Here is a 23,218-nt window from a genome sequence, read left to right as displayed (position 1 = left end):
TTTAATTAAAAATTGAGTAAAAAACTGAAAGGAAGCAGTGAGCTGTTCACTGACATACACCCCTTGCAAACACAGCTCTAAAACAATCTGCTCTCAAAAAGTGTTATTCATTTGTCTTTTTCTCTGCCCTTAGGTGCTTGACGATCTTTTTTTCTTTAGACTTTGTTTGAATTTATCCAGCTACAGGCCAGCAATATATTCTTTTTATGATTTTGAATGATATCAACGACTGCAAGGGCACTTCAGCACCTGAATAATTTCTTTTTAGCTGTACTTTAAGCTTGTGAATATGTGTCTGTATGATTTGCATGTTTGTTTTATGCCTCTGTGTGTGTGTTAAGAGGGCCCCTGCTGATTAATGTCATTTCATATTGTAATGGAGCGTGCTGAACATGTTCGGATATCTGTAATGTGTTACCAGTCTCAGCTTGATTTTATTGCCATGGTCTAATAGGATATTGCCACTATCACAATTTGGATTAACTCCTGTATCACTGCTGCTAAAACCAAGAAGGTTTGTATGTGTGTTTGCACACAAAATGATAGCAAAGTGGGGATGTCTATCCGGGTGGGCTGCTCTGGTCGATTAACTTCACACACTGTACCTCTTTCATAATGCCTCTCTTCTATTTGTCACCACAATAGTTTTCATTATGACCAGTTACAGCTGCTGTTTTTCCATGCATTGATGCTTTTTTTGGGGGGGGGGGGGGTATATTTTGACCCTATGTAAAATAAGACTCCGCTGTCTGTATTTGTTAAGGGCTATACTGCACTGGCAAGCGCTTTCACTCTCTGACCAGTCTTGATTGGCTTGCCTCTGAGGAACACACACACACACACACACACACACACACACACACACACACGCGCGCGCACACGCACTCACAGGTATAACGATTGCACATGAAGAGGTCTGGCAAGCTTTTGTACAAACATTTTTTCGTCAGCAGGGAACTGTATGCAGAGGAGGCTGCCCTTGCTCTGTGAGTCCTTTGTCTCCCTACATCCCCAAGCTCCACCTCTCTCTCAGCCAGCGCTCCAATGGGAGAGCCTTCAGGTGTTGACCTTATCGGGTGGAGGTCAAAGCCAGGTCAGGGATCTGTTGCTAGGCTACCATCAGATAAGAGGCTGGGGTAGGCAGCAGTGGGTATCTCTGTCATTCAGGGCTTGTCATGTAATCTTGTTCATTTGTAGACAATTGTCAGGACGTCAGAAAGGCTATCTGGCCCATACTGTTGTAATGAAACACATTAAAATATTAAAACCAGCCATGCTGAGAATTGGCAGCGCCACTTGGCACATGCCTTTTTTTTTACAGTCATGCCAACTGTCATGCAGTAACATGAACCCCTTAAATACGCTTGTGTGGTTGGCTGTGTTGAAATATCTGAGTTGTGGAGGAGGATAGGGTGATATTCATTTGGGTTTTAATCTTGTCCTACATCATTTGGTAGTTTCTGTTTAAAAAAAAAAAGATATTTTTAAATGCCCATATTTCCACATTGTTATTCCACAAAACAAACATAGAAATGGTCATAATCTAATTGCACTGCAATGTAACTTGAGGACAAGATCCAGTAATCTGAGTCTGTGTGCATATTTGTGGGTCACTACTGAACTATATGATATGGACATATCATACTGTACATACAGTATATATCATCAACTTATTTCCATTGTTAGCTAACAAGATAATGTTGAATAATAATAATAAATTGTTGTCGTAGACATTAAATCAGTAATTATTACTTGATATCTTGATAAATACTCCACTCCTACTAATCTGTGCATGTGTGTTTGTGTTTTCCTGAAAATAATATACATAAATAAATGGATGAATTCATTCATGGCTCATGACTCATTTCGGGGTACAGGTGGGAAGGCATCTTGTTGTTTGCTAACCTACAACCTTTAAATACAGTACAAAGAGTGCTACAGCAGTCTGTTTGAAGAGGAGGAGGGAGGGAAGGAGAGAGAAAGTAAAAAAAAAAGTTGTTGCATCTTCACACAAACATGGTCTGTTCTCCCACTCTGCCATTCCACCACCTGGACCGAACTATCTGGGAGACTGTGCCGCACAGTGATGAACGACACCAAGCAGGACAATTTCTGTTCACACTGTGGGTCATACGGAGTAAGACGAGTTGACACAGCATCTGTGTCATATCACAGGGTCCTCTTTGGTGACACCGGCATTTTGTCAATGTCATCCACTCAGCCGCTCAGGTTAACAGCCAGGTCTTGGAGGAAGTGGCCTCCGTGGCCGCGTGAGGAACAAGACCTCAGACAGCTAGACATAAAGAGACCTAGATAAGGCACGTGGCAATTTATCCATGCCAGTCCTTGTGCTGTAGCTCCAACATGGGATCTCGTCTGTTAGATTGGCGCATTGTGAAAAGAGGTTCTCAGTGTCTGGGCGCTTGCCAGCTGACATTCCATGGAGACAAATTGAGAGAGAGGCTCCGGCAGATTTATCGGGCCATTGGCTCGCCTCAGGAATTCTCTTGTAACATGGCACTCCTGTGAAAGGGATAAAGAAATTAGTGTAAAACAGCCCCCATGCCCCCTCTCACAGCACCCGTTTAGATATGTAGTACTAGCTTGTACCCCCCTGTATCACATACACACTTGCTCTTTTATATAAATGTGGATGGATACAAGATGGAAGGGCCTGAGCTTCAGTTCTCTTGTTTCTATGAATATTCAAGAGGGTGGGCTAGAGAACGTTGCTGTATTCTGGCTGTTGAGTCACAGGTCCTCAGTGGCAGGAAGCACTGCTGGTCAAATGACAGAGAGAGAGAGAGAGAGAGAGAGAGAGAGAGAGAGAGAGAGAGAGAGAGAGAGAGAGAGAGAGAGAGAAAAAGAGAGAGAGAGAGAGAGAATGAGAGAGAGAGAGAGAGAAAGAGAAATGCGTGTGTGTGGGGGGGGGGGGGGGGGGGGGGGGGGGGGGGGATTTGAAAGGAACTGCTCCTGGCTGTCTTGGATATTTATTCCTTTCTAAAGCAATGAGGTGTTTGGAGAAAGAGGCCAGCTATGTTCTTGTTGCTACAGTTAGAACAGGGAGCATTCTTCTGCACTTGCATTACTATGGTCTGTTAAAGTGAGAACATGTCCTCAACCTGACCTGTTGTTTATCAATAGGGACATTTTAATTAACTTTTTCCAAACTGTCTGGAAAAACAAGATTGTTAAAATAACCTTCCTTTTAAATATGTATATAACTATACATCCCATACAAAAAATAAGGATTAATTATTAATAACTTGTGTAAGCATCGCTGTTGGAAAATTGCATCCTGGTTTTGCATACAATAGAGCCCTAATGCCAACCCCCATATCATCTGTCAGCATCTAGAGGTTATCTGCCAAGTTGATGAACAGAGAGATTGGCTATGAAACACAAGGTGTGACAGTATGGCAATATGTTATAGTATGCAGGCAGAGCTCATCAGGAAAGAGAGGACGAGCGGCTTTGTTCCAAATGTCACGATGCATATTTATGGGCGCACTGGAGTGGCTCCTTGTATAAGCACCATTCACCATCTATCAAGCAAAACCACTACAGTGTCTCTTTGACAACTTGGTGGGATAGTGTTGTGTGACAAAACTGAGTAATTTGCTCATGGCTTGAGACAAATTTTCTTGTGAAATTGACATTTAGACAAAAAAAGAATGCTCAGGTTAACAAAGTGTAATTATTAGTTACTGGGCACATAATTATTTCTATGGCAGGGTGCTTCGAGGCAAACCTATTCACAAGCCACAAGCTTGTCATATTACTGAAAATAGATAATTGTAAAAATGCTCTTTTTCCTTCCTTAATCTGAGAAAAGGAAAAACTGGATGTGGGGTTTCCAAAATACATTCCCTGCTTGCCCCCGATTTAGATATTGAGGGGAAGTGGGATAGGATAAGGTGACATGGCAGGCTGTCAGCGAGAAAGACAGCCAGATACAAGGAGAGCCCTCAACACAAACTCCACTGAGCTCTCTTTCCACTAAGGACGATCTCAGGAGAGTTGTGCCCTGGCTGGCTGTGCAGGGGCCACACAGCACAGGAGGAGCAGTCTGACTGTCTGTCTGCAGTGCCGCTCCTTGGGGAAAGAACATGGCTCCAGGGCTGTAGCTGACTTGAGATGGTCCCAGTACTAACCCCTGGGGGACACCAACCACGGAGAACTGGTTCTCTGAACCTCTCTTTTCAGGCTTTTGCAAGCAGCGGAGCTCAGTGGCTGTGGAGAGTCAGAACAAGAGGGGGGCTTTCATCTTGACTGTGATTTCCTCCAAATTACAGGGAGTGATTACATCCCACCTCGTCTGCCTCGCGCCACCCCCTCTCTCAGCACGGGGGCCCCAGGCCAGCCAACCGCTGTCAACTGTCAGTGCTCACAACTGAGTCATTAAGTGGAAGTTGTCATTGGCACAGAAATACTAGGGAGCAAAACCCAAAGCGCAGGGACACTCGTTGCCCTCCCTTCGTGAGTAATTCACCACAGCTTATACATTTTCATCTTTTATTGTGCTGCACCTACAGGTTATTCCCTGTTGGGGAATATGTAGCTGATTTGAAGATCTGGCCACCTGTTTGGAGGTAGCACCTGAGCTGCTGTACAGTTAGACGAACAGAGGGCAGGCAAGTGAGCCGTCTAAAACAACCCTTGTTGCTACAAGGGCAACAGATCCAAGCATCAAGCCATGCAGCTAAGGTCTCCTGGCCCCTTTTTGGTGGGAGAAAGGTTTCCCATCACTTCCAAGCTATTACCTCCATACAGTTAGGGATTACATAGAAGCAAGACTGGAGATACTCTGTCTACCAATCTGTTTTTTTATTTGAAAACTCCCCCAAGCTTTTCCATTATCTTCTCGATATCAAGCTTGACCTGAAGCGAAAACCTGGGTTTAGAAGGGTCAATGCTGTCTAGACTTTCCCCTCATCCTGCACTGCAGACCCCCACCTCCACTTCCATCCTGCATATTTCTTTTGGATACAAGAGGGATGTGCCTCCTCCTTCTAACTCCCACTCACCTTGAGCCCCTATTTTGGTCCAGTTCCCCATTCCCCACTTACAATAGCCTTTCCCGTCACCATAATCTGTCCATTTCACTAGCCTGCCCCTTGGCGTTAAGGGGTCAGAAGATGGAGACAGGATTTGTCTCTCAATTGACAGCAACACTTTTGTGCTTTCTGACCACTCTTGTCCTGGATGCTCAGAGCATTTTTGAAGACAGGTCGCTCAGTATTTGCCCAGATATTGATGGTTAAGATGATGATTTACATGATGTTTCATGAATTCAGATTTCTTAGCTTGTTAGCAGCAGTTGCTTATTTTCACATTAAACAGACATTGTCATTAATTTCGAGTTATGTCTCCGGCCACCTGATGAATTGAAGTCCAATAATTATTCTCCTTTTGCTCTTTTTTGGTCTCCACCTATTCCTGGGGAAGATATTTGTCTCATTTGTTATTAAATGCTCCTCTATATTCAAGAGCTAGTTACTGTGAATGTCTGCTTTTGGTGCTGGGTACATATTTTTCTAAAAAACTGTTGCCTGTTGTAACTGTACACACTGCCAACGAGAGCAAGGAGAATGAACCAAAACAGTAAAGTTGGGGAGTCATAAAACCAAAATAATGAGGTCACTCGTGACTTTTAAAATAGTGAGGTCTACAAATGAAATAAACTGGTATACAAGTAAGTTAGCCAAATTCCTTATAGTAATGAAGTCACATAAGAGGGAAACTGGAAGCAAAAACAGAGCCTATAGATGCTGATGTACTGTATCTAGCTGCTATTACAGAGACTGTAAAAATGCTTCGCATTTTAGACATGTACTCCTATGCACTTAAATTCTAAATAATGTATAGACAGCAAAATGTGTGGCCATCACTGATATGTAACCTGTCGTGAAATGGGATGTGATCTTGACGATATTTTCAGACCAGTGTCAATGTTTACAATTAACCCCCATTTCAGCTGAATCATTATCTATCGCCTGTGGATTTTCTGCAGGTTTCCAGCATAACACACTTATTTCAGGGCCCATGGTTACCACGATGCCCCATTTGTGAGCACTCAGTTCAAACATATTCTCTGACCACTTAGCAGGTAGCAAATTAAAAACATCTGCAAATAATGCCAGCGAGGATATAGCCTTGGTCGTAAGTTTAAATTTCATTTTTACTGCAAACTTTATAACTTTATTGTCACATTATTATTACATATATTGGTTTTATTATTGCAAGCGATGAAATCATGGGTAGTTACATTTGGTGCAGTCAGGGACAAAGCTGCATAATTAGTGTGACACATTTTAAAATAGCGAAAGATACACTTTCTATGAAGACTGAGGCCATGTATTATGATAAAAAAGGACAAGGAAATGTAAGTATGCAGAGGTCATTTTTTAAGACCACAGAGATAAACTATGTTTTTTTTTATTCTTTCCAAAATTTCTGTCGAAGCAAGCCACAACGAAGGAAACAGGGGACAAGGGGGAAAACAATCTTCATTGAATATTCATTAACTGGTGCCTAGGTGTATACATGGCTCTTAACCACTCTTGTTTATGACTTAAGGACTTGTAGTACTGACCTTAGTTTAACACAGCAGCAGATACCAAATTAACCTCTAGCCTCCACAGGGCTAGCCATGCCCTGCTAACAAGCAACCTGTCTAGACACACAAGAAGTACTTTATGATTCCACCTCTCACAATCCCTCTTTCTCTCTCCGTCTCTCTCCCCCTCGCTCTCTGTCTCGCAACCTCTCTGTCTCTGTTAACACGTACTTGCACATCCTCCCTCCCCCTATACTCTTCTATCTTTCACCTCACCATTTCATCCCTATTTCCCCCCCTACACCATTTTTCATGTACCTCCCAAGCTGTGCAGTGTTTGGGTCATGCACCCAGCAACCGGAGTTTTGTCAGATGGAAGACTCTCTCTAATCCTTCACAACATACTATAGCTAAAGCAGAATAGAATAAAGAAAAGATCTGTAACCTCTATAACTATTTTAAACCACGACAAAGCTGTAATACATTTTTAAAATTATACTTACTAACTTACTTATACCCTATTATAATAACACCTATTTATAGGAAAACAATATATATACAGTTCAATAAGGGCACTAAACTCACCTTCAGGTAGCATACACACAGTATTAATTGCTAATGCAGCATTATGATTTATATGTAATGTAATTTATGTTTAATCATTTAGAGTTTGCAAACAATCCTACAAATGAGAATTAGTAGGGCTCTGTTAATCAAAGTTGGGTCTAATAGTTGGGGAAATTAAGATACAGTGCTCTCTTTGTGTCTTTCTTTCATTTTCAATGACTAAGAACAAGATACCACTTTTTCTTTAGTTTTGTGTGATTGTTAAGGTGCTGTATTGATGTCACTTGTCATTCAAGCAACAGAAGACACCCTCAAAATATTCAGTAAACTGTCATATATGACAAAGACAAACTCTGATTCTTCAAACTGGAACCATCAAAATGTTTGAATTTTTTTTGCTTGAAAAAAAAATACAGTCTGCATTGAGATCCAGATACTGCTCTGCCTCTTTGTTGGCAGACCAGACAATGACCCAGTGATGTACATCTGGTGCACGGCTACAAGTTCACTGTCGAGGAGCAGCCAATTTTAAACACTATACTGTAAACGTTTGCCCAGGTCCAAGGAGGCAGTAAAAACTCTGCATAGCACAAGAACACAGTCACAAATTCCTCCCAAAGATTATGTGACACATAAACACGTAGATCTTTGATAGCAATGCATTCCAGGAATTGTATTGATGAAGGTACATCAAGGCAGGGAGCGGGTGAATGGCACTAAGCCTGAACCCTGTGTGTTCCTATAGAGCATGTAAATCTTTAAAATTATGTTACTAATACAAAAAGATTAAATACTGAAACTGTTACACAAATAGTAATAGAGAGTACATTTCTCATTGGCACAGATTTGATGCTCAGCTGAGTTTTTTTTTTACAGCAGCAGGACAGTGGGAGTGGGTTCCACTCAAAATAAAATACTGTGCCCATATACATCTAAGTGAGGAAAATGGTCACTCTAGGAAAAAGACTGGTGCACTGATGCGTCTTTCTTTACAGTTTTTGGACAACAATGGAAAGCTATGGCACAGAGGATTAAGCTATTAGGACTTGTGAGTGCATGGGATCAATTATTTTGTTTGTTTTGATATATTCAAAAGATTTGGTGATAATAAGACAACTTCAGAACATCACCAGACATCAGACATGGATTTAACACAATCTTATCTTCTCATGTCTTATTTTAGGTAGCAACATAGGCCCCGATATCTCTCTGCTTTTCTACCTGCATTGATACAGCACATGTGCTCCTGTTGATTACTTCTGTCTGTTGTCTTAATTCTATTTTATTGATTTATTACACTGCTTCTTTTTTTTTACCTGATGGCTGTTTCATCCCCGTCTTAACCTGCTATTTATTTTCAACGTTATGTTATTGTTTCATCAAAAACGTTTCTGCTGTGTTGCATTATATCCATCAACTGTGCAAACTAGATAAAGTTTATCAATAAAAATTATGATGATGATCATGATGGTGATTATTATTATTATTATGTGCTTTCACAATGAAGCACGTCACAGTCCCAAACCTCAACATACCTCCAGTGTCTTTGTTTGGCCGCTGTTCTCGCGCTCGGATCTTTTTGTCCTCACTCGGCCGCCGTACGGTACTCTCCTCTGATTGGTCCATGTCGAGTACAATCGTTTCGATAACGTCCATCGGGTGAGTGAGATGCTACTAAACATGCCGCTTCTGCTCATAACTAATACTGAAAAACAACATTTACATTTGCAGTTCCGTTCGCGTTGATTCCACTAAACGTACGAAGAGTAACTACGAGTATAACGACGCACTCACATCATTAAGTACGTACAAGTGTTTGCAGTTAGCTACTAGCTAGTTTGCTAGCGGCTAACGCTACCCACGCGCACAGTTACTTTGTATCACCGTGTTGGCGTTTGGTGAAATATAAACATTGGTGCACTCGGTGTTCCCCGTCAAGGAACCTCCGGTTTGTTCAAACGAACGAACGCCAGTAGTGCTAATCGGCGCCAGTTGGTCCGGTGCTCGTTAGCTGGCGTGATGCTAATGTAGCTAGTTGGAATTAAAATGTTCATCTCCCTCAGATCAACGTCAAGATGAGTCTGAGAAAACAGACGCCGAGCGACTTCCTGAAGCAGATCATCGGGAGACCCGTGGTCGTCAAACTGAACTCCGGCGTCGACTACAGAGGTGATGCAGCTGCCTGGCATGTCACAACCTATCCACCTGTGTCCATAATGGTATTTTAGAAAAACGTGAACACGTAGGAATGTGTTATCATGATGATCATCGCTGTGTTAATGTCTGCAGGTGTCCTGGCCTGCCTGGACGGTTACATGAACATCGCCATCGAGCAGACGGAGGAGTATGTCAATGGGCAGCTCAAGAACAAGTATGGAGATGCTTTTCTAAGAGGAAACAATGGTAAGATGGTCCTATTGATTTATTTTCAGGTTTCCTATATCACAAACACACACACACACACACACGCACACACACGTCGTCATACATTATAACGGTTGAGTCTTGTATCACTTTACTCCTCTTTGTAAATACGCAGTACATTCTCTCAAAACCTCATTTGCACGTAGTATTTCAAAACTTCCGAAAAAAACTTTGAGGACTATAACGATTTGTCCGGCCTTAGTTTCAAACAGACGCCCCTTATTCACATATTCATGTGAGCAGCGTATCCATTACTCGCGTAGTTACTAACAAAGACCTAAAAATCTGTTGTTATTGCAGCGAAATCTAATAGGGACACACATCAGTGTGTGCTAAACAGTTATTAGAGGACCCACAAGGTGTGAGGTCTACAGACTCCGTCTCTGAGAAAAGCGTGGCGACGCAGATGTTTAATGTAGTGTATATCCAACACACGCGTGTAGGGTTTGGTTCTCCACAAGAGAACAGGTTATTGTGTGTCGGCATTCAGATATTGGAAAATGCTGTCTGACATTGATAACTTCAAATTGGCAAAGTGACGTGGTGGAATATTTCTCCATATTCTATTTACTCGGCAAACAATATCATACCAAATGAAACAGAGCTATTATTTAAGCAGATTTTTATTTTGCTATTGATCAGCCCAAAAGGATTGATCATGGTGACGTCCCCCTTTAACTAAGTATGTTGCAGTTTACACCTACAGTTTCTAACACTGGCCTCTTGTTAAACATTAAAAAAAGGCAGCTGTAAAGAACATCGCTTTCACAACCAACAAGCATTTCCATATGAATTGTAGCCAGATTGTCAATGAATAAATATCCATTTTCACGTGTCTATTAAAAAAACAAAAGAAAAATCAATGACTTATTTGACTGGACTGTATTTAGTTTGGACAAGTGATGTTGAGTTATAGTGACTAATAAGCTATTTTGCCCCTGACTGCTCTTTTTACACTCTCACTTATGAACTAATCATTTGACACCAAGTGTTTCACAACAATCACAATCTTTTTTCCACCAGTTGTTACTGAGATCACACTACACTGAAGTCTGCTGTAAGCTGAGACATTTTCATTTGGTGCATAAAATGACCATAAAACATAAAACGACATTTCAGGAAACGTCTGCTTGGCCTTGGGTCCCAGATGTTATGTCATTCATTAAAACTACACATTTTAATGCGTTTTCTTCTCCCTTTTCTTCTCTTCATATAGTTCTGTACATCAGCACCCAGAAGAGGAAAGTGTAGTGGAGAAGATTTTGTGTTTTCCTTTTTATTTTCCAGTATTTGATGCATCAGTAGACAACCAGTCCTGTGTTCTTATGGTTTTGGTTCTGTAAAGCCTAAGGTCCTGAAGAATGTTTGTTTTTGTAAAATGGAATATGTTAATAAATCCTGAGTTTTGATCTATGTCTGATTTGGTGAATATTATTTATACATTTTGGTGCTGACATCTCAAGGGAAACTATAGAAACTCATCTTTTTTTCCTTCTCTCAACTCTATGTAAATGCAGGCTTTGAAGTAACAGTATCATTTCATCAAACATCATTTTGAAAGACATTAATTCTTGTGAGTTTGTATTGTGATATCTTGTGATTTAATTCTTGAATAATGTCCATCAGGCTTCTCCAGTGCCAGTGGGACTGTAGCAAAGGGAAAGAAAAAAAAGTTTTCTCTCTTTTTCTAAATCACTCAAAGTTTATCCCTGGAGCAGACAAAGATGCCCAATTCTACCACTTTTTTCTTTTACCACAAGGCTTTTAAAGGATTAGAACATAATATGTTTTGTAATTGATCTTGATACAACTGGCCTGCAGAAACCAATTACTGCACTGCCCATGTACAAATGTACACATCATTACGAGTAATTTGATGATCAAAAAGAAATCTGAACAAAGCTTTTACTCAAAACTTTCCTCAAGTAATCTTCCACATTAAAAAACAAAATTTGTGACCGAAACACCTTTTGATCCTCATGTATCTTTTACCTCTGGCTTTCTTGTGTTTGAACTGAACATGAGCGGTGTTGCTGAGAATATTCCTACAGCTCCGTGCGATGACACCGCTGGAGAGCTTTGTAGTGATGGGGTGTTTGCCTCAATCCATTGCTGTGCCTGCGTCTGAACTTTGTTGGTGTCCAGTCGAGTAAATCATTGAGTGCACATGGCTGCTTGATGGACCAACCGTGTATAGAAGGGTAACTTGTTGCTTGTTTTCGGTGCTACATTATGGACACATTCCATATGTACAGTACAAAGGAAATCCATTAACACAAGGAGTGTGACTGCAGGACTAATCTATAAATGGTTCCACCTGCAGGTTTTGTCGGGCTGCATTAACACGCAAACGGATGTAACACATGAACTCCCACTGCCATGTGCAGCAGTCCTCCATGTTTTAGTGCTTTTGAATGTCTCAGAACACACAGCTTACCTCTTTCGACATCTGTGACTTGCACATACGTCCTCTTTGTTCCCTTAAACCCGGCTTGGATTGGCACGGGAATGAACACAGCGGCATATGCAAGGAATTGAAAAGTTATTCCATTTCGGCCTGGCCTGTGATAATCTAGCAAATGAGTTCAAAAGTGACATCGCCTCATTACGCTAAGATAAGAACGCTATAAATATATGATTCATTAGGCTCTTAATGAGTATGCTGTAGTGTGGAGGCAGTGAGGGGAATTATTTTCCTTCCAAGGGTTGGATCTTTTTTAGAGCCTTGTTTTCCAACCTGTACATGCGCACTCTGGCCCCTGGAAAGAGACAAAAGGCTGCCAAGGTCAGGCCTGACTTGAGAATGAAGGACACGTTATTGATCAAACTCTGCCGAGCTGCAGCTGTAGAGAGGGAATGTTGGGGGGGGGGGGGGGTTGAGCTGCAACGCACACACACACACACACACACATGCACAGGCAGACAGGCACTGAGTGATGTGTACACAGACACACATTGTACACAGAGCAACACACAAAGAATCATTATGGCACCTAGTGAGGGTTAGTACAGGCAAATATTTACCCACTGGAATCATAACTGAGCCGCTGGCTGTGTGGCCTCGTCGGGAACCCAATTAATACCATTCACACAAATGACCTAGTGGCAGACATCGTGGAATTGAACCATGCGCTTTAAAAAAAACAAACAAAAAACCACCACTGTGAACTGATGTAGCCACTGTCTCATTTTGCATGTCCATGTCCGTGTCAACATCTGAGTATTGATCTTTGCCTCACAACCTCTGTGCAAACCCACATTTTCCTCTCCCTTTTGAATCATTAAAGTAAGGTGCCTTATGAATGTGAGAAAGAACAAAAATCCAGCTCTTTTAATTTCGCACCTTTTTGTTCTTTTTGTCCAAGATGCTTTTTTTCCTCCTCTTGTCTGGCTCAGTCCGTGCAGGACACTGGTCCCCACTCACCCCATCAAAGCAGACTGGCTCAGGGGCTGGCGGAGGATGCTGCAGTGGCTCAGCGTTGACGTATGGAGGTGAGTGATGGAGGGGAGAGGACAAAGGAGGATAGAATAGGTGACAGCCTTGTTATGTATAGGAGAAAAAGGCAAAGGGAAGACTCAAGTCTTACAGCACCACCAGCTGCCAGAGCGACAAAACTACAGTAGAGACACAGGAGCGAGGGAGGCAGGGAAGGAGGGAGGGACGAGGGGGGGAGTGGAGTATGACTTTGGCCCTGACTGATCACTGCAGCATGACTGTCTAGCCTTTTCACAAGGGATCAAAGGATGACAAGGACAACCTGAAAAATCTGTGTTTTTCAGTGTTCGCCTGTGCCATGCTCTCATTTGGAGGACACATTTCTGTCTTCTATGCAAATCTATTCACTGTGGATCTTTTCACATGAATTTATTTGCCAGGGTTGACATAGAGTCTACTACACATTCAAGTCTTTTTTTTCCTCCATCCTCTTTTTTTCTTCTTTTCTTGTTGCACTACATGTACATGTTCAGAAGTATCAAGCTGAACCACCTCATGCTGAATGAATTCATCGCGTGCGTGCATATATGCAAAATGATATAAAGGTTCGTGTACAGGGTTGGAGAATATATCTTGCGGTACGATGCAACACAAAACCAGCACAAATTGCAGTTTCAAAAAAAAAAATAAAAGACCATTTGGTCTCTGACTCTGGTGGTTAAAAGTCAAACAAAGATCACATTTCTCGCACTGCATTACACTGCCACTGTATCCCCTGCCTGTCTGTATGTGCAGACGCAAGCAACAATTTTCTAAATAACAGATGTCTCTCCTCACAGTGTACAGGGATCTGTTCTGTCCTGTGTGAACTTGACCAGCATTAACCTCGGCCCGACAGCCCTGTCACGTGTTTAGGATGTAAACGATGGCCGTGACCTCCCACACTGAGTCCACGTTCCCGCATTCCACTGGCTAGGTCACAGGTCCTGAACGGTTAGCACAGAATAAACAAAATACCTTAGAAACGGCTTAACAATGGCAGGCTAATGTAGCAAACAGCTGATAGTGATTAATGATGTGAACCCCTTCCTTGTTTGTCTATTAATCCGGTCGTCGGTTTGGTCCCCTTAAAATGTATCAGGATGAAAATGTACGTTCCTGAGCGTGGCCGACTTTTTGATCCGGACGGTTTCCCTGCTCGACGTTGTCAAGTTTGATTGTTGTTTTGATCCTAATTGAGTGTGAGGGCCTGCGCTGGCCTGCGACCCCTAGGCTCTTTATTTAGCCCCGAGGAGAGTCGACCTTGGCCAGAAATGCGACCCCTGACCTTCTTATCTGGAAGCACGGACAGGGGCTTTTCGTGATTTATCTTGGCTCCGAATGGCAGCGTGATGCAGATGGTGAGGTTGGGGGAGCATTAGTAGGTACAGGAGGCCAGAGAGCAGGACATTTGCCCAGTTACGTGTTGCACATGGATCCAATACTTTGAACAGTAACAGACGTATAGACACCAGGCGGGGACACTCTTTCATGGCACGGCAACATGCTCCACATGAGCCCTTGAACCTTGACTCCCGAAAGGCTCTCCAGCTGTCACGCCACAGCAGGGTCTATTTTGGAAACACGTTCGCTTGAAATCTTACTACATGTTCACCACATTGTTTTATTGACCTGACCCACTTGTGCCACAATACGATGGATGGAAGTGAATACAAAGCACATCATCACTATTCTTCTCGACAAGGCAAAAGTGGATTTGTCGATTCTATTTTACATCACTAGTCTAAACCTACAGCATCATACCTACTGGCTATGTTACAGGTTTCAGTGTGGGGTGAAGTGTTGCATCTTCAGTCAACTTCTGTTTTCCAAAATGTAATTTAAGTAATTTTATTGTTATAAGGAAGATATTTTCTTAATATATAAATATAAATTAAAATAAATATATTTCAACTGGTAGAAAATGCTCAGAGAAGACTCAAGTCCAAGATCTAGTTTTCAAAAAGGAAGATTTGACAAAGAATATTCCTATATGACTGAAAGCACCGGAGCGGCTACTACAACATGAGGAGAGACTGTCTCATCAACTACAGGTTCCAGTGTTGAAAGCTAACATCAAACTGAAACTCAACTTTCTAAATGACGTGGACAAAAAGTCTTGAAATTGCTGAGGGAAAAGAACATTTGAAACATTTACAATAGACATATGACAGCCGGACAACTACACAAACTCCTTCTGCTGATGAAGAATAGGTACTAACGTCCAGATGAGCAGGCCCCATCTCATCAAAGCTCTGTAGGAGTCATGCCATCAGTATTCAGAGACCAAAAAGACCTGCAATCGACTTGCAGTTTGTTTTCCAGGCTTGTCTTGGACATGCCTCTGTCCTACAAACAAATCATGTTTGCGTAAAATCCCGTGACAAGCACTTGATCACCACGAGAACGAGGTAATCAATGCCGGTGAGCAATGCGTGAGATAAAGAGTCGGATTCAAAGAGCCTTTTGTCCCACTGCCCTTGCGCCTCAGAATGACTATTGCCTGTCCTATTTGTCAGCCAAGTCTCACGACCATGCACATGAGATTTGCATGAAATATAAACTAGCCCTGCACTCAGGCAATTAGCCTCCGTTACGCTGGCGTTCCGATTGCCAATTTGTCCGCCGCGCTAGGTAATCCCAAGCGTGGCTGGCGAGCACCCAAAATTGTAATAGTGGTATTGCAGGAGCCTCTAGTTGTTGTTTCCTCTCAGACTAACGGCCACAGGCGGCCGGCGTGTCACCGGATCAGATGTGGAGGAAGTGGAAGTGTTTGCGCGGCAGTCTGCGGCCAAGGCATGAACCTTGGCCCTCGGATACTACAGTGCAAAGGCTTTTAGGCTGCAGTCCTTTAAATAGACGTCTAAAAGCTGAGCACTAAAAAGAAATGAGTATCCCCTTTCAAAGGTTTTTTGTTGAGGGCCAACCAAAAGAAATTTATAGCCGCTATGGTCAATATTTTTCATTCATTATCACCTAATTGTGCAGCTCTCCTCAGCCCCTACAGTTTCAGTTCAGACTTGATTTGTTTCGCTTCACCTTTTCCACTCTGAGAGAAAAGAGACGGTTGTTTGTCAGCAAAAAAAAGCAATATCGACACAGCGAACCACATGAAGGACAAAGTCAGCGACGAGCTCCTGGACATGTTGGAGCAGTTAGTAGCTAATGAGCCACATACTTGCTCTGTAGCTGCTGCATGTAAATTTATTGTAACTGGGATCTCATTTATGTAATTTTGACCATCATTCCAGGTGCTTAAGCACAAAGGTGCACTCAATGGGTTAACTGCTGAAGTCTGACAACACACCATCCTTGCCAAAGAGAGAACAAAGATGAATGGTAAAAATGATTACCTATACACCTTCTGCTGTCAAAACACCCATTACATCCCACACAGTTGGCAGCGGTGTGTGTGTTTCTGTGCAATGATGAAATATTACCAATGTAAAGACTATGGCAATGCGGAATAGCTTAAAACCTGCGTTCTCTGGGATGACCAGCAGAGGGCGACTCCCCTGGTTACAAAAAGAAGTCTGTTCCTACAGAAGTCGATGAGAAAGAGACTCTGCTTCTCACTTGACTTATAACGTCATTAAACATTTCCCTGAGGAGTTTATGATCTCAATCTCTATAGTTTCAAGTCTTCTTCAGTACGGCATGATGTTCATTTTGTTAATCACGGTGCATTTAGACAAAATAGCAGATAAAGTAGAGTATGCACGGTGCACCAATAGGTGCACGGTTGCAGGTGTTGGTGGACGTACAGTGGATGAACTATCAGTCAGACCCCCACCCCTGATCCTTCAAATACAGTATAGTCACATCTGGTTTTAAAAAAACATGGTACTTGTCAAAATGCTAAACTGGAGGCTTCAAAACAGCAGTTCACAAACCAATGGCTGACCTCACAGTGGGTTGCCACTTAGGTGCACCTAATTACAGCTTAAACTCAAAGTGGTTTGAATCTAATGGCGATTTTTTAAATCTATTTGTCCAGCCACTCATGCTTCTTCACTGTATTATTATTATTACTGTGGTGAGTACAATAGTATTATAAGCAATGGAGCTGATGGTGAAACTATGACAATCAGAACCATGATGTGATTTACAGGAATTATGCTTTCATGGCCCTTCTCTGCTCTTAAGTTGGCATCGAAGGCCGTCAGGGTGTCTGACTGAGGGTGCCTCAGAATGCCTCTGTATGTGTGTTTCAGTTTGTGCGTCCGCAGTTGTGGAGAGGAGCGTCAGTGGTTTGACTCACTGCACTTAGAGGGCCTGTGATATTGCTCAAGGGTAAAGCCAGACAGAAGAGTTATGACTTGAGCCCATCTCCGGCCATCAGGGAGGTCATAAGGAGGCTACAGACTCAACCGCACACACATTTACCTAACACTCAGGAACACACAGTGAGCTACCTAATCTATCACAAGCAGACGCACACATGCACGCACACACACGCACACGCACACGCACACGCACACGCACACGCACACGCACACACACACACACACACACAAACACACACACACACAAACACACACACACACACACACACACTGGACTCGGGCCAGTATCAGAGTCAGGACTCTGTCATAAACACAATTACAGCCTTTCAGTGTTGGGCCTGGGCTAAGTCTCTCTTCAGACTATGTGTGTGTGTGTGTTTGTGTGTGTGTGTGTGTGTGTGTGTGTGTGTGTGGCAGAGAGGGGGAGAAAGTGTATGGGAGCATTTGCGTCAAACGTATTATGAGGCAGACGAGGGAGAGCACCTTTCACATCAAGATATGATTTCCCATACAGAACAGTGGGGGAACAAGAAGCCATTAAATTCAATGTGACACTGCCCAGGTTAGCCACTGATGCCTTTTACGTGGGCACGTCACTTTGAGAGTTTTTAACGGCCGTCATGGAAAGTGGCGAGGTGGAGATGCTCTCTGGCACACACGCACGCACGCACGCACGCACGCACACACATTTCTGGCAGAAGGCGCCAGTAGAAATGGAGGAACAACTTTTATAAGGAAGACCCATATAAAGGAAGTGGACCTGGAAAAGGGGGGGAGACGTTTGACAGACTTTTATGAAGCGAAAAAAAGGGAAGGGTCACTGCTCTTAACTGGGCCTACAGAGTGCAACTTGAAACATATTCTTACATCATATTTTGTTTTGTTAATCGTGACTATTGATGCACTATCCTCCTTAGGAAGAGCTCATATAACCTTCACATTAAATGTGTACAGTTATATGTTTCTGTATATTATCTGGACCGGTCCCAGTACTGTACCCTGCTTTATACATGATTATTTTCCTCAGACATATGTAAGGCCCTTGTGCCCTCTTGTGGCAGTTATTGGCGGTGGTTCTGCTCACAGCCAGCCACTCAGCCCTCTTGTTCCTTATTTTAATTGACCTGGATTTGTTCCTTTGCCTTGCTGTAATGAAAAAGCGAGAGGTGCCTCGAGACTGAGAATCCTGTCAGCTTCGCCCCGCAGCAAATTCCCACACCCCAAAACTGGGTCCCCTTTACAAGATCTACTGTTTGAAGCTGAGCAGAAATAAAAAATTTAAAAGACCTGGGTGCTTCAATGCCTTGCGATGAATAATTGAGGAAATATGCATTTTCAGATAATGGAGAAGGGAATTTTAATACATTTGGATGTAAATCAATTGAAGAAACACTTTTGCATATATTTGTGTGGGTCTTTCGACATGAGTTTGTCTTGTATCCTTATTTCTCTGTGTAAAGAGACGGTAAAATATTCATCCGGCATTTCACTCTGAGTTTGTGGCTATGTTTAACATTAAGAATGAGCAGGCTCACTTTTAAAAAAAACAGAAACCTGTTCAAATAGGACATGTGCTCATTTGGGTCCTGCACTCAAAGGATATGAGCAGCGATTTTACCACAAGTCTACTTATATACAGTGCGTATACATATTAATGGCGTCTTTCGGCTCCTCGTTGTGCTGCTGAGAGGCTCACACTGTCAATACCAGTCAATCAATGTTCCACATCATGAACAAGGTCGTTCAATCAAACAGTAAAAACGAGATCAAATTTGTTTCGAAAAAAGAAAATCTGATATCAAACTTTGTAATCAATAGATTAGGCCGTGAGTTAATAGATACGTTGTCCTTGTATGAATCATAAATAAACAAACTACTGCACATATGTGTGATTAAAGACAATCGCCCCTGCGGTTAAAAGATTGATGGAGTTTCCTTTTTTTAAAATAACTGAAATCCTACTGTGCCATCAGAGTTTCTCACCAGTTACTGGGTAAAATAATTATATATATACAAAATGCATAAATCATAACAATTTATTTAGTCATATTGGTCACCATCTCCTCTGACAGTATTATACCAGACCACATAAAAAGCATATTTGAGGATGAATTCTCCCTCGCTGCTCTTTGGCTTTTTCTTTCTTCCCTCGTGTCATTACCGAGACTAGGTTACAACTCCCCGTGCAGTCATTAATCACAGGCCATGGGCCTGTTTGATTTTACACTTGATGACTCATCACAGGTTTAACTCTTCACATTAAAGCCCGGTGACAATTTTACAGCCTCCATATTGGAAAAAGACTGGATGTGTTGTGCCGCGGCTACAACAAGAAACCCCTCTGTCTTCATAACTCATCTCCTGCGATGGCGGAGTTGGATTGAATCATCTTTGCCGCTCGGGGCTGAGGTGTGCGTGTGTGTGTGTGTGTGTGTGTGTGTGTGTGTGTGTGCGTGTGTGCGCATGGCATTTGATGTGTGTTTGTGTGTGTGTTTGAAAGAGTGTTCGTCCTAATTAAGTATCAGCAGCTTCTTGGACCAGGGGGAGGCAAGACTTCACAGCCATTAAATCAGGACAATGCTTTTTGTGTCACTGGCGCTGGTGTTAAGTCGCCCCGCTTCCCCTCCTTCTCCTTGCATCTCTCCTCTCTCCTTACCCTCCCACCTCCCTCACCCTCCGCCAGTCTCACAGCTGCCATGCAGCCTAGGGCTCCAAAAATAAATGATGGCTTCCCAAGTGCATGGTCAAGGCCAGGCAAGTTGGCAGGGCCTCCTCCTCCTCCTTCGAGAGACCGTTTCAGTGACTGCTCTCTGTTGCGCCCTCTACTGGTAAATTGTGGCACCTACGATTATATTCCAAGAGGCACAGACTGCGTATAGTAGGAAAAGACACAGGGGGGAGACAAAATGATGGGAACACTGTTGAAAACAGTGCTTATAAGCACTGCATTCTCTGGCTCCAAACTATTTATCAAAAACATTTTTTGGCAACCTCCATTTGGGTAATTTTGTTTACACGTATTTATTATATTTGTAAGATGCACTTTGTTAAAAAACACCATACTTATCCTGGGTGGGGGACAACTTCGCTCTCAAAACACCTCGATTTTTGTTTGTAAACTCTCCTTTGAGATTTGCGTCCGTGTTCACATGATTGCGCCACATAAATTCTGCAGATTTACTAGCTGCACATTCGTGTTGTGCACTTCCCGTTCTGCCCCACATGGCCGTGTTCGCATAACCAGTTTGAGGGCGACTTTTGATTTGTGACATTGGTGCATTTCTCTGCTGTTGCCACTCGAAGAAGGTAAATCGTGGCCCCGTACATGGTGGGCAGTGACACTCACACACGCTGTGGCATTCAAACCTTGATGGATCGGTATTAAAGGGGCCCGGAGTGAGCAAAGAGCCCGGACTGTCGACACAACGCAGGTTGGGTCCATGGATTGATGCTGCTGTAGCTAATTTGTGACCATCTACCATCTACTTGCCTCAGCAGAAATCAAGAATCATCAGACTGGGCTATGTGTTTTTCCAGGCTTCATCTGTCTGTCCGGTTTTTGGTGACTGAGTCTCAGTCTGCAGCCTCAGATATCTGCAGAAGTGGAAGCCGCAGTAGTCGTCCGCTGTTGTACATCGTTCACCTCGAGGTTCGATGTTGTTGTACGTTCTGTGAGGCTTTTGTGCATTTGTAAAGAGTAAAGTCATCTGAGTTATCCACAAACTGCGCAGGAGATCCCACTCTAATGTTTTAAGGTGAACATTAACTGAAAATCCTGACCTGAAATATAAATAAACTTAAAAAACCTCAACAGCGTCCCTATGAGGGGGTTTGAATTAAATTCCGTTGAACAGGTGTCGATGCTGTTGTGTCCACTCGACTTTGCAACCTCACAAATGTACACTCACCCCTTCATTGGCACGTCCGTGGGGACGAGTGATTGATAAGCGAACGATATAAGGGGATTCGATCTCTTGTAAACAGATGACAGACATAATTATCTGATTCTTCATCTGTCTCTTTCGTCATCAGCCTCGGTCGCTGGAGATCTGCACAATCTTGCATCTTAATAAAAGCTAACTTTGTACAGAACCGTTCCCATCTCCTCTCCTCGTCCAAAGTCTCACTGGATGACAGGGGAAGAGGAAGTGAGGGCACTGGAAAGTCCAAGTGGGTCAGTGTATTCCCAGCACGGGCCGGACCACAGGCTCTTCAGCTCTCTCAGGAACAATAACTCAGATCCGCCATGGGCCAGTCTGTGTGTGAGAGATATAAAAAATCCTCAATCAAAAATCAATCATCCATCACGTACTTTACTTGAGACTTGAAATGATAATGATTATTCAATTTACTGATTTGTTAATTGACAGAAAATAAATCTGGACCAATTTCAATAATTGATGAATTGAAGTCCAACTTGGACATGACAAGTTATTTAAAGACGACACCTGATTCATTTTTATGATTCAAAATCATCAAATTAATCAACACGGGAAAAAAGAAATACTTTAAACAGACACTGCTGGTTTTCCACATTTAGCAAACAGTCAAAAAAATGGGTTAAAGGTTTGATGAAATTTCTGGAACAAAATACAACATAATGAAATTCAATATATGTGAACGACTCTTTGGAGAAGTCTCTGTAAATACGATTTTATTTCACGGTGGGTTTCTTAATTGTTCATATATGAATCTTATTCTGTCCACACAATGCAAGGCCATTCACGTTCAAAGGCAGCGTCCCCATTGGACGCACAGATGACATGCAGATGAAAGCAAATGTGGAAATAAAATATACACGAGCACTGTCATACTCGTGTCAAAAATAAGAATGTGTGCACGGGAAAAGATGCATATGCATACGTATGTATACACATTCACACACATATATGCACAAACGCGGCCTCGTCCGTCCTCCGTCATACCTCAGCACACTGCAGCTGCTCGGAGCTGCTGAGGAGATGAAGTTCTGTGGTCTGGTATTAATTTTACATACGCTGAGGAGTCCATATATATCTTTTATCCATTTAATTAGTTCTACTGTCTCTAAGTTGGCCAGATCCATTTCCCCCTCCGCGATACGGGCCGGTCAACTCGGTCATCAAATATATATCTATACGCGTTGCATCTCTGAGGACTATTCAGGCTTTAATACATATTCAGTGTCGGAGTTATTGTTGTCAAAGGCAGACGCGCTGAACTGCAGTTCAGAGAATTGAGAGCAATTTAGCTCACATCTGAGCAGCCCATTATTGACACTGGCATCAAACATGAATATGAAACATGAATAATGGCTTCCTTACGTACAAATAAATGTTCATAGACAGACCAGTGCTGAGGGCCTGAGGCGCTTTAGCTTGAATACTTTCTGTAAAACAATTCAGGACATGTGTTGCCTGTGAAATGCAATCAAAACATCTCAATAGATCATTTATTCATTTAAACAAAAATGTATACAATTTTTATAGATGTTTTCCTTCTACTTCTTTCTTTCTTTCCTCTGCGTGATACTTCTGGAAGAGTGGTGGTGCACCAGTGGACGGACAGGGCGTCCACTAGGGGTCAGGATGACACAAAGCATTCAGCACCTGCGGCGCCCGGCGGTGAAATAACTCCACACTAAGATGCTAAGATGTTTGAGCGTTGTAAGACAACGCAAGGCCAGATCATCACACTGATGGTGAGAAACGTGTTCATTTAGATTTTTAAAAAACACTTAATCTGACAGGAATAAAAAGCTATTCATAATAAGAATAATATCAGCATGTCATATTTGTTTTTGTGTACTTATTATATGTGCAGGAATCATAAGACCATTTCACATACGTTTGAAGTTACAAATGCGACATGAACAAAAACACCAAGGACAAAAAAAAGGTTGATTTGAATAGATATGTTTCTGTTTGA

The 23,218-nt window shown here is 42.4% G+C and overlaps 1 protein-coding gene and 2 long non-coding RNA genes across 4 annotated transcripts in view; 1 reads left to right on the top strand and 2 right to left on the bottom strand.

Moving 5' to 3' along the window:
- Positions 1-1,413: 1,413 nt before the first annotated feature.
- On the bottom strand, positions 1,414-8,942 carry LOC124850490. The gene is made up of 2 exons (XR_007031391.1): positions 8,662-8,942; positions 1,414-2,523 (listed from the first exon to the last, which is right to left on the bottom strand). It is a non-coding gene; the product is annotated as an uncharacterized LOC124850490 (long non-coding RNA).
- Positions 8,652-10,963, top strand: lsm6 (LSM6 homolog, U6 small nuclear RNA and mRNA degradation associated). 2 transcript variants are annotated; one of them, XM_035638308.1, is made up of 5 exons: positions 8,769-8,785; positions 8,858-8,928; positions 9,190-9,295; positions 9,416-9,529; positions 10,767-10,963. In XM_035638308.1, the coding sequence occupies exons 3-5, from the start codon at positions 9,202-9,204 to the stop codon at positions 10,799-10,801; spliced, it is 243 nt and encodes an 80-aa protein (XP_035494201.1). In that variant the 5' UTR covers positions 8,769-8,785; positions 8,858-8,928; positions 9,190-9,201; the 3' UTR covers positions 10,802-10,963. The 2 variants fall into 2 exon arrangements, with proteins under 2 accessions (XP_035494200.1, XP_035494201.1); XM_035638307.2 differs by lacking the exon at positions 8,858-8,928 and having other exon boundaries at positions 8,652-8,785.
- Positions 10,964-18,665: 7,702 nt separating this feature from the next.
- LOC118312868 overlaps positions 18,666-23,218 on the bottom strand; it is a 53,387-nt gene continuing 48,834 nt past the window's right edge. The window contains exon 4 of the long non-coding RNA XR_004794336.2: positions 18,666-21,567. This is a non-coding gene — a long non-coding RNA (uncharacterized LOC118312868). The remainder of the gene's footprint in view (positions 21,568-23,218) is intronic.

Source organism: Scophthalmus maximus, chromosome 8 (assembly GCF_022379125.1).
Source record: "Scophthalmus maximus strain ysfricsl-2021 chromosome 8, ASM2237912v1, whole genome shotgun sequence".
Taxonomy (NCBI): domain Eukaryota; kingdom Metazoa; phylum Chordata; class Actinopteri; order Pleuronectiformes; family Scophthalmidae; genus Scophthalmus; species Scophthalmus maximus.
Note: the sequence above shows the minus strand (reverse complement) of the source record. Positions and strands in the feature narration are given on the sequence as shown.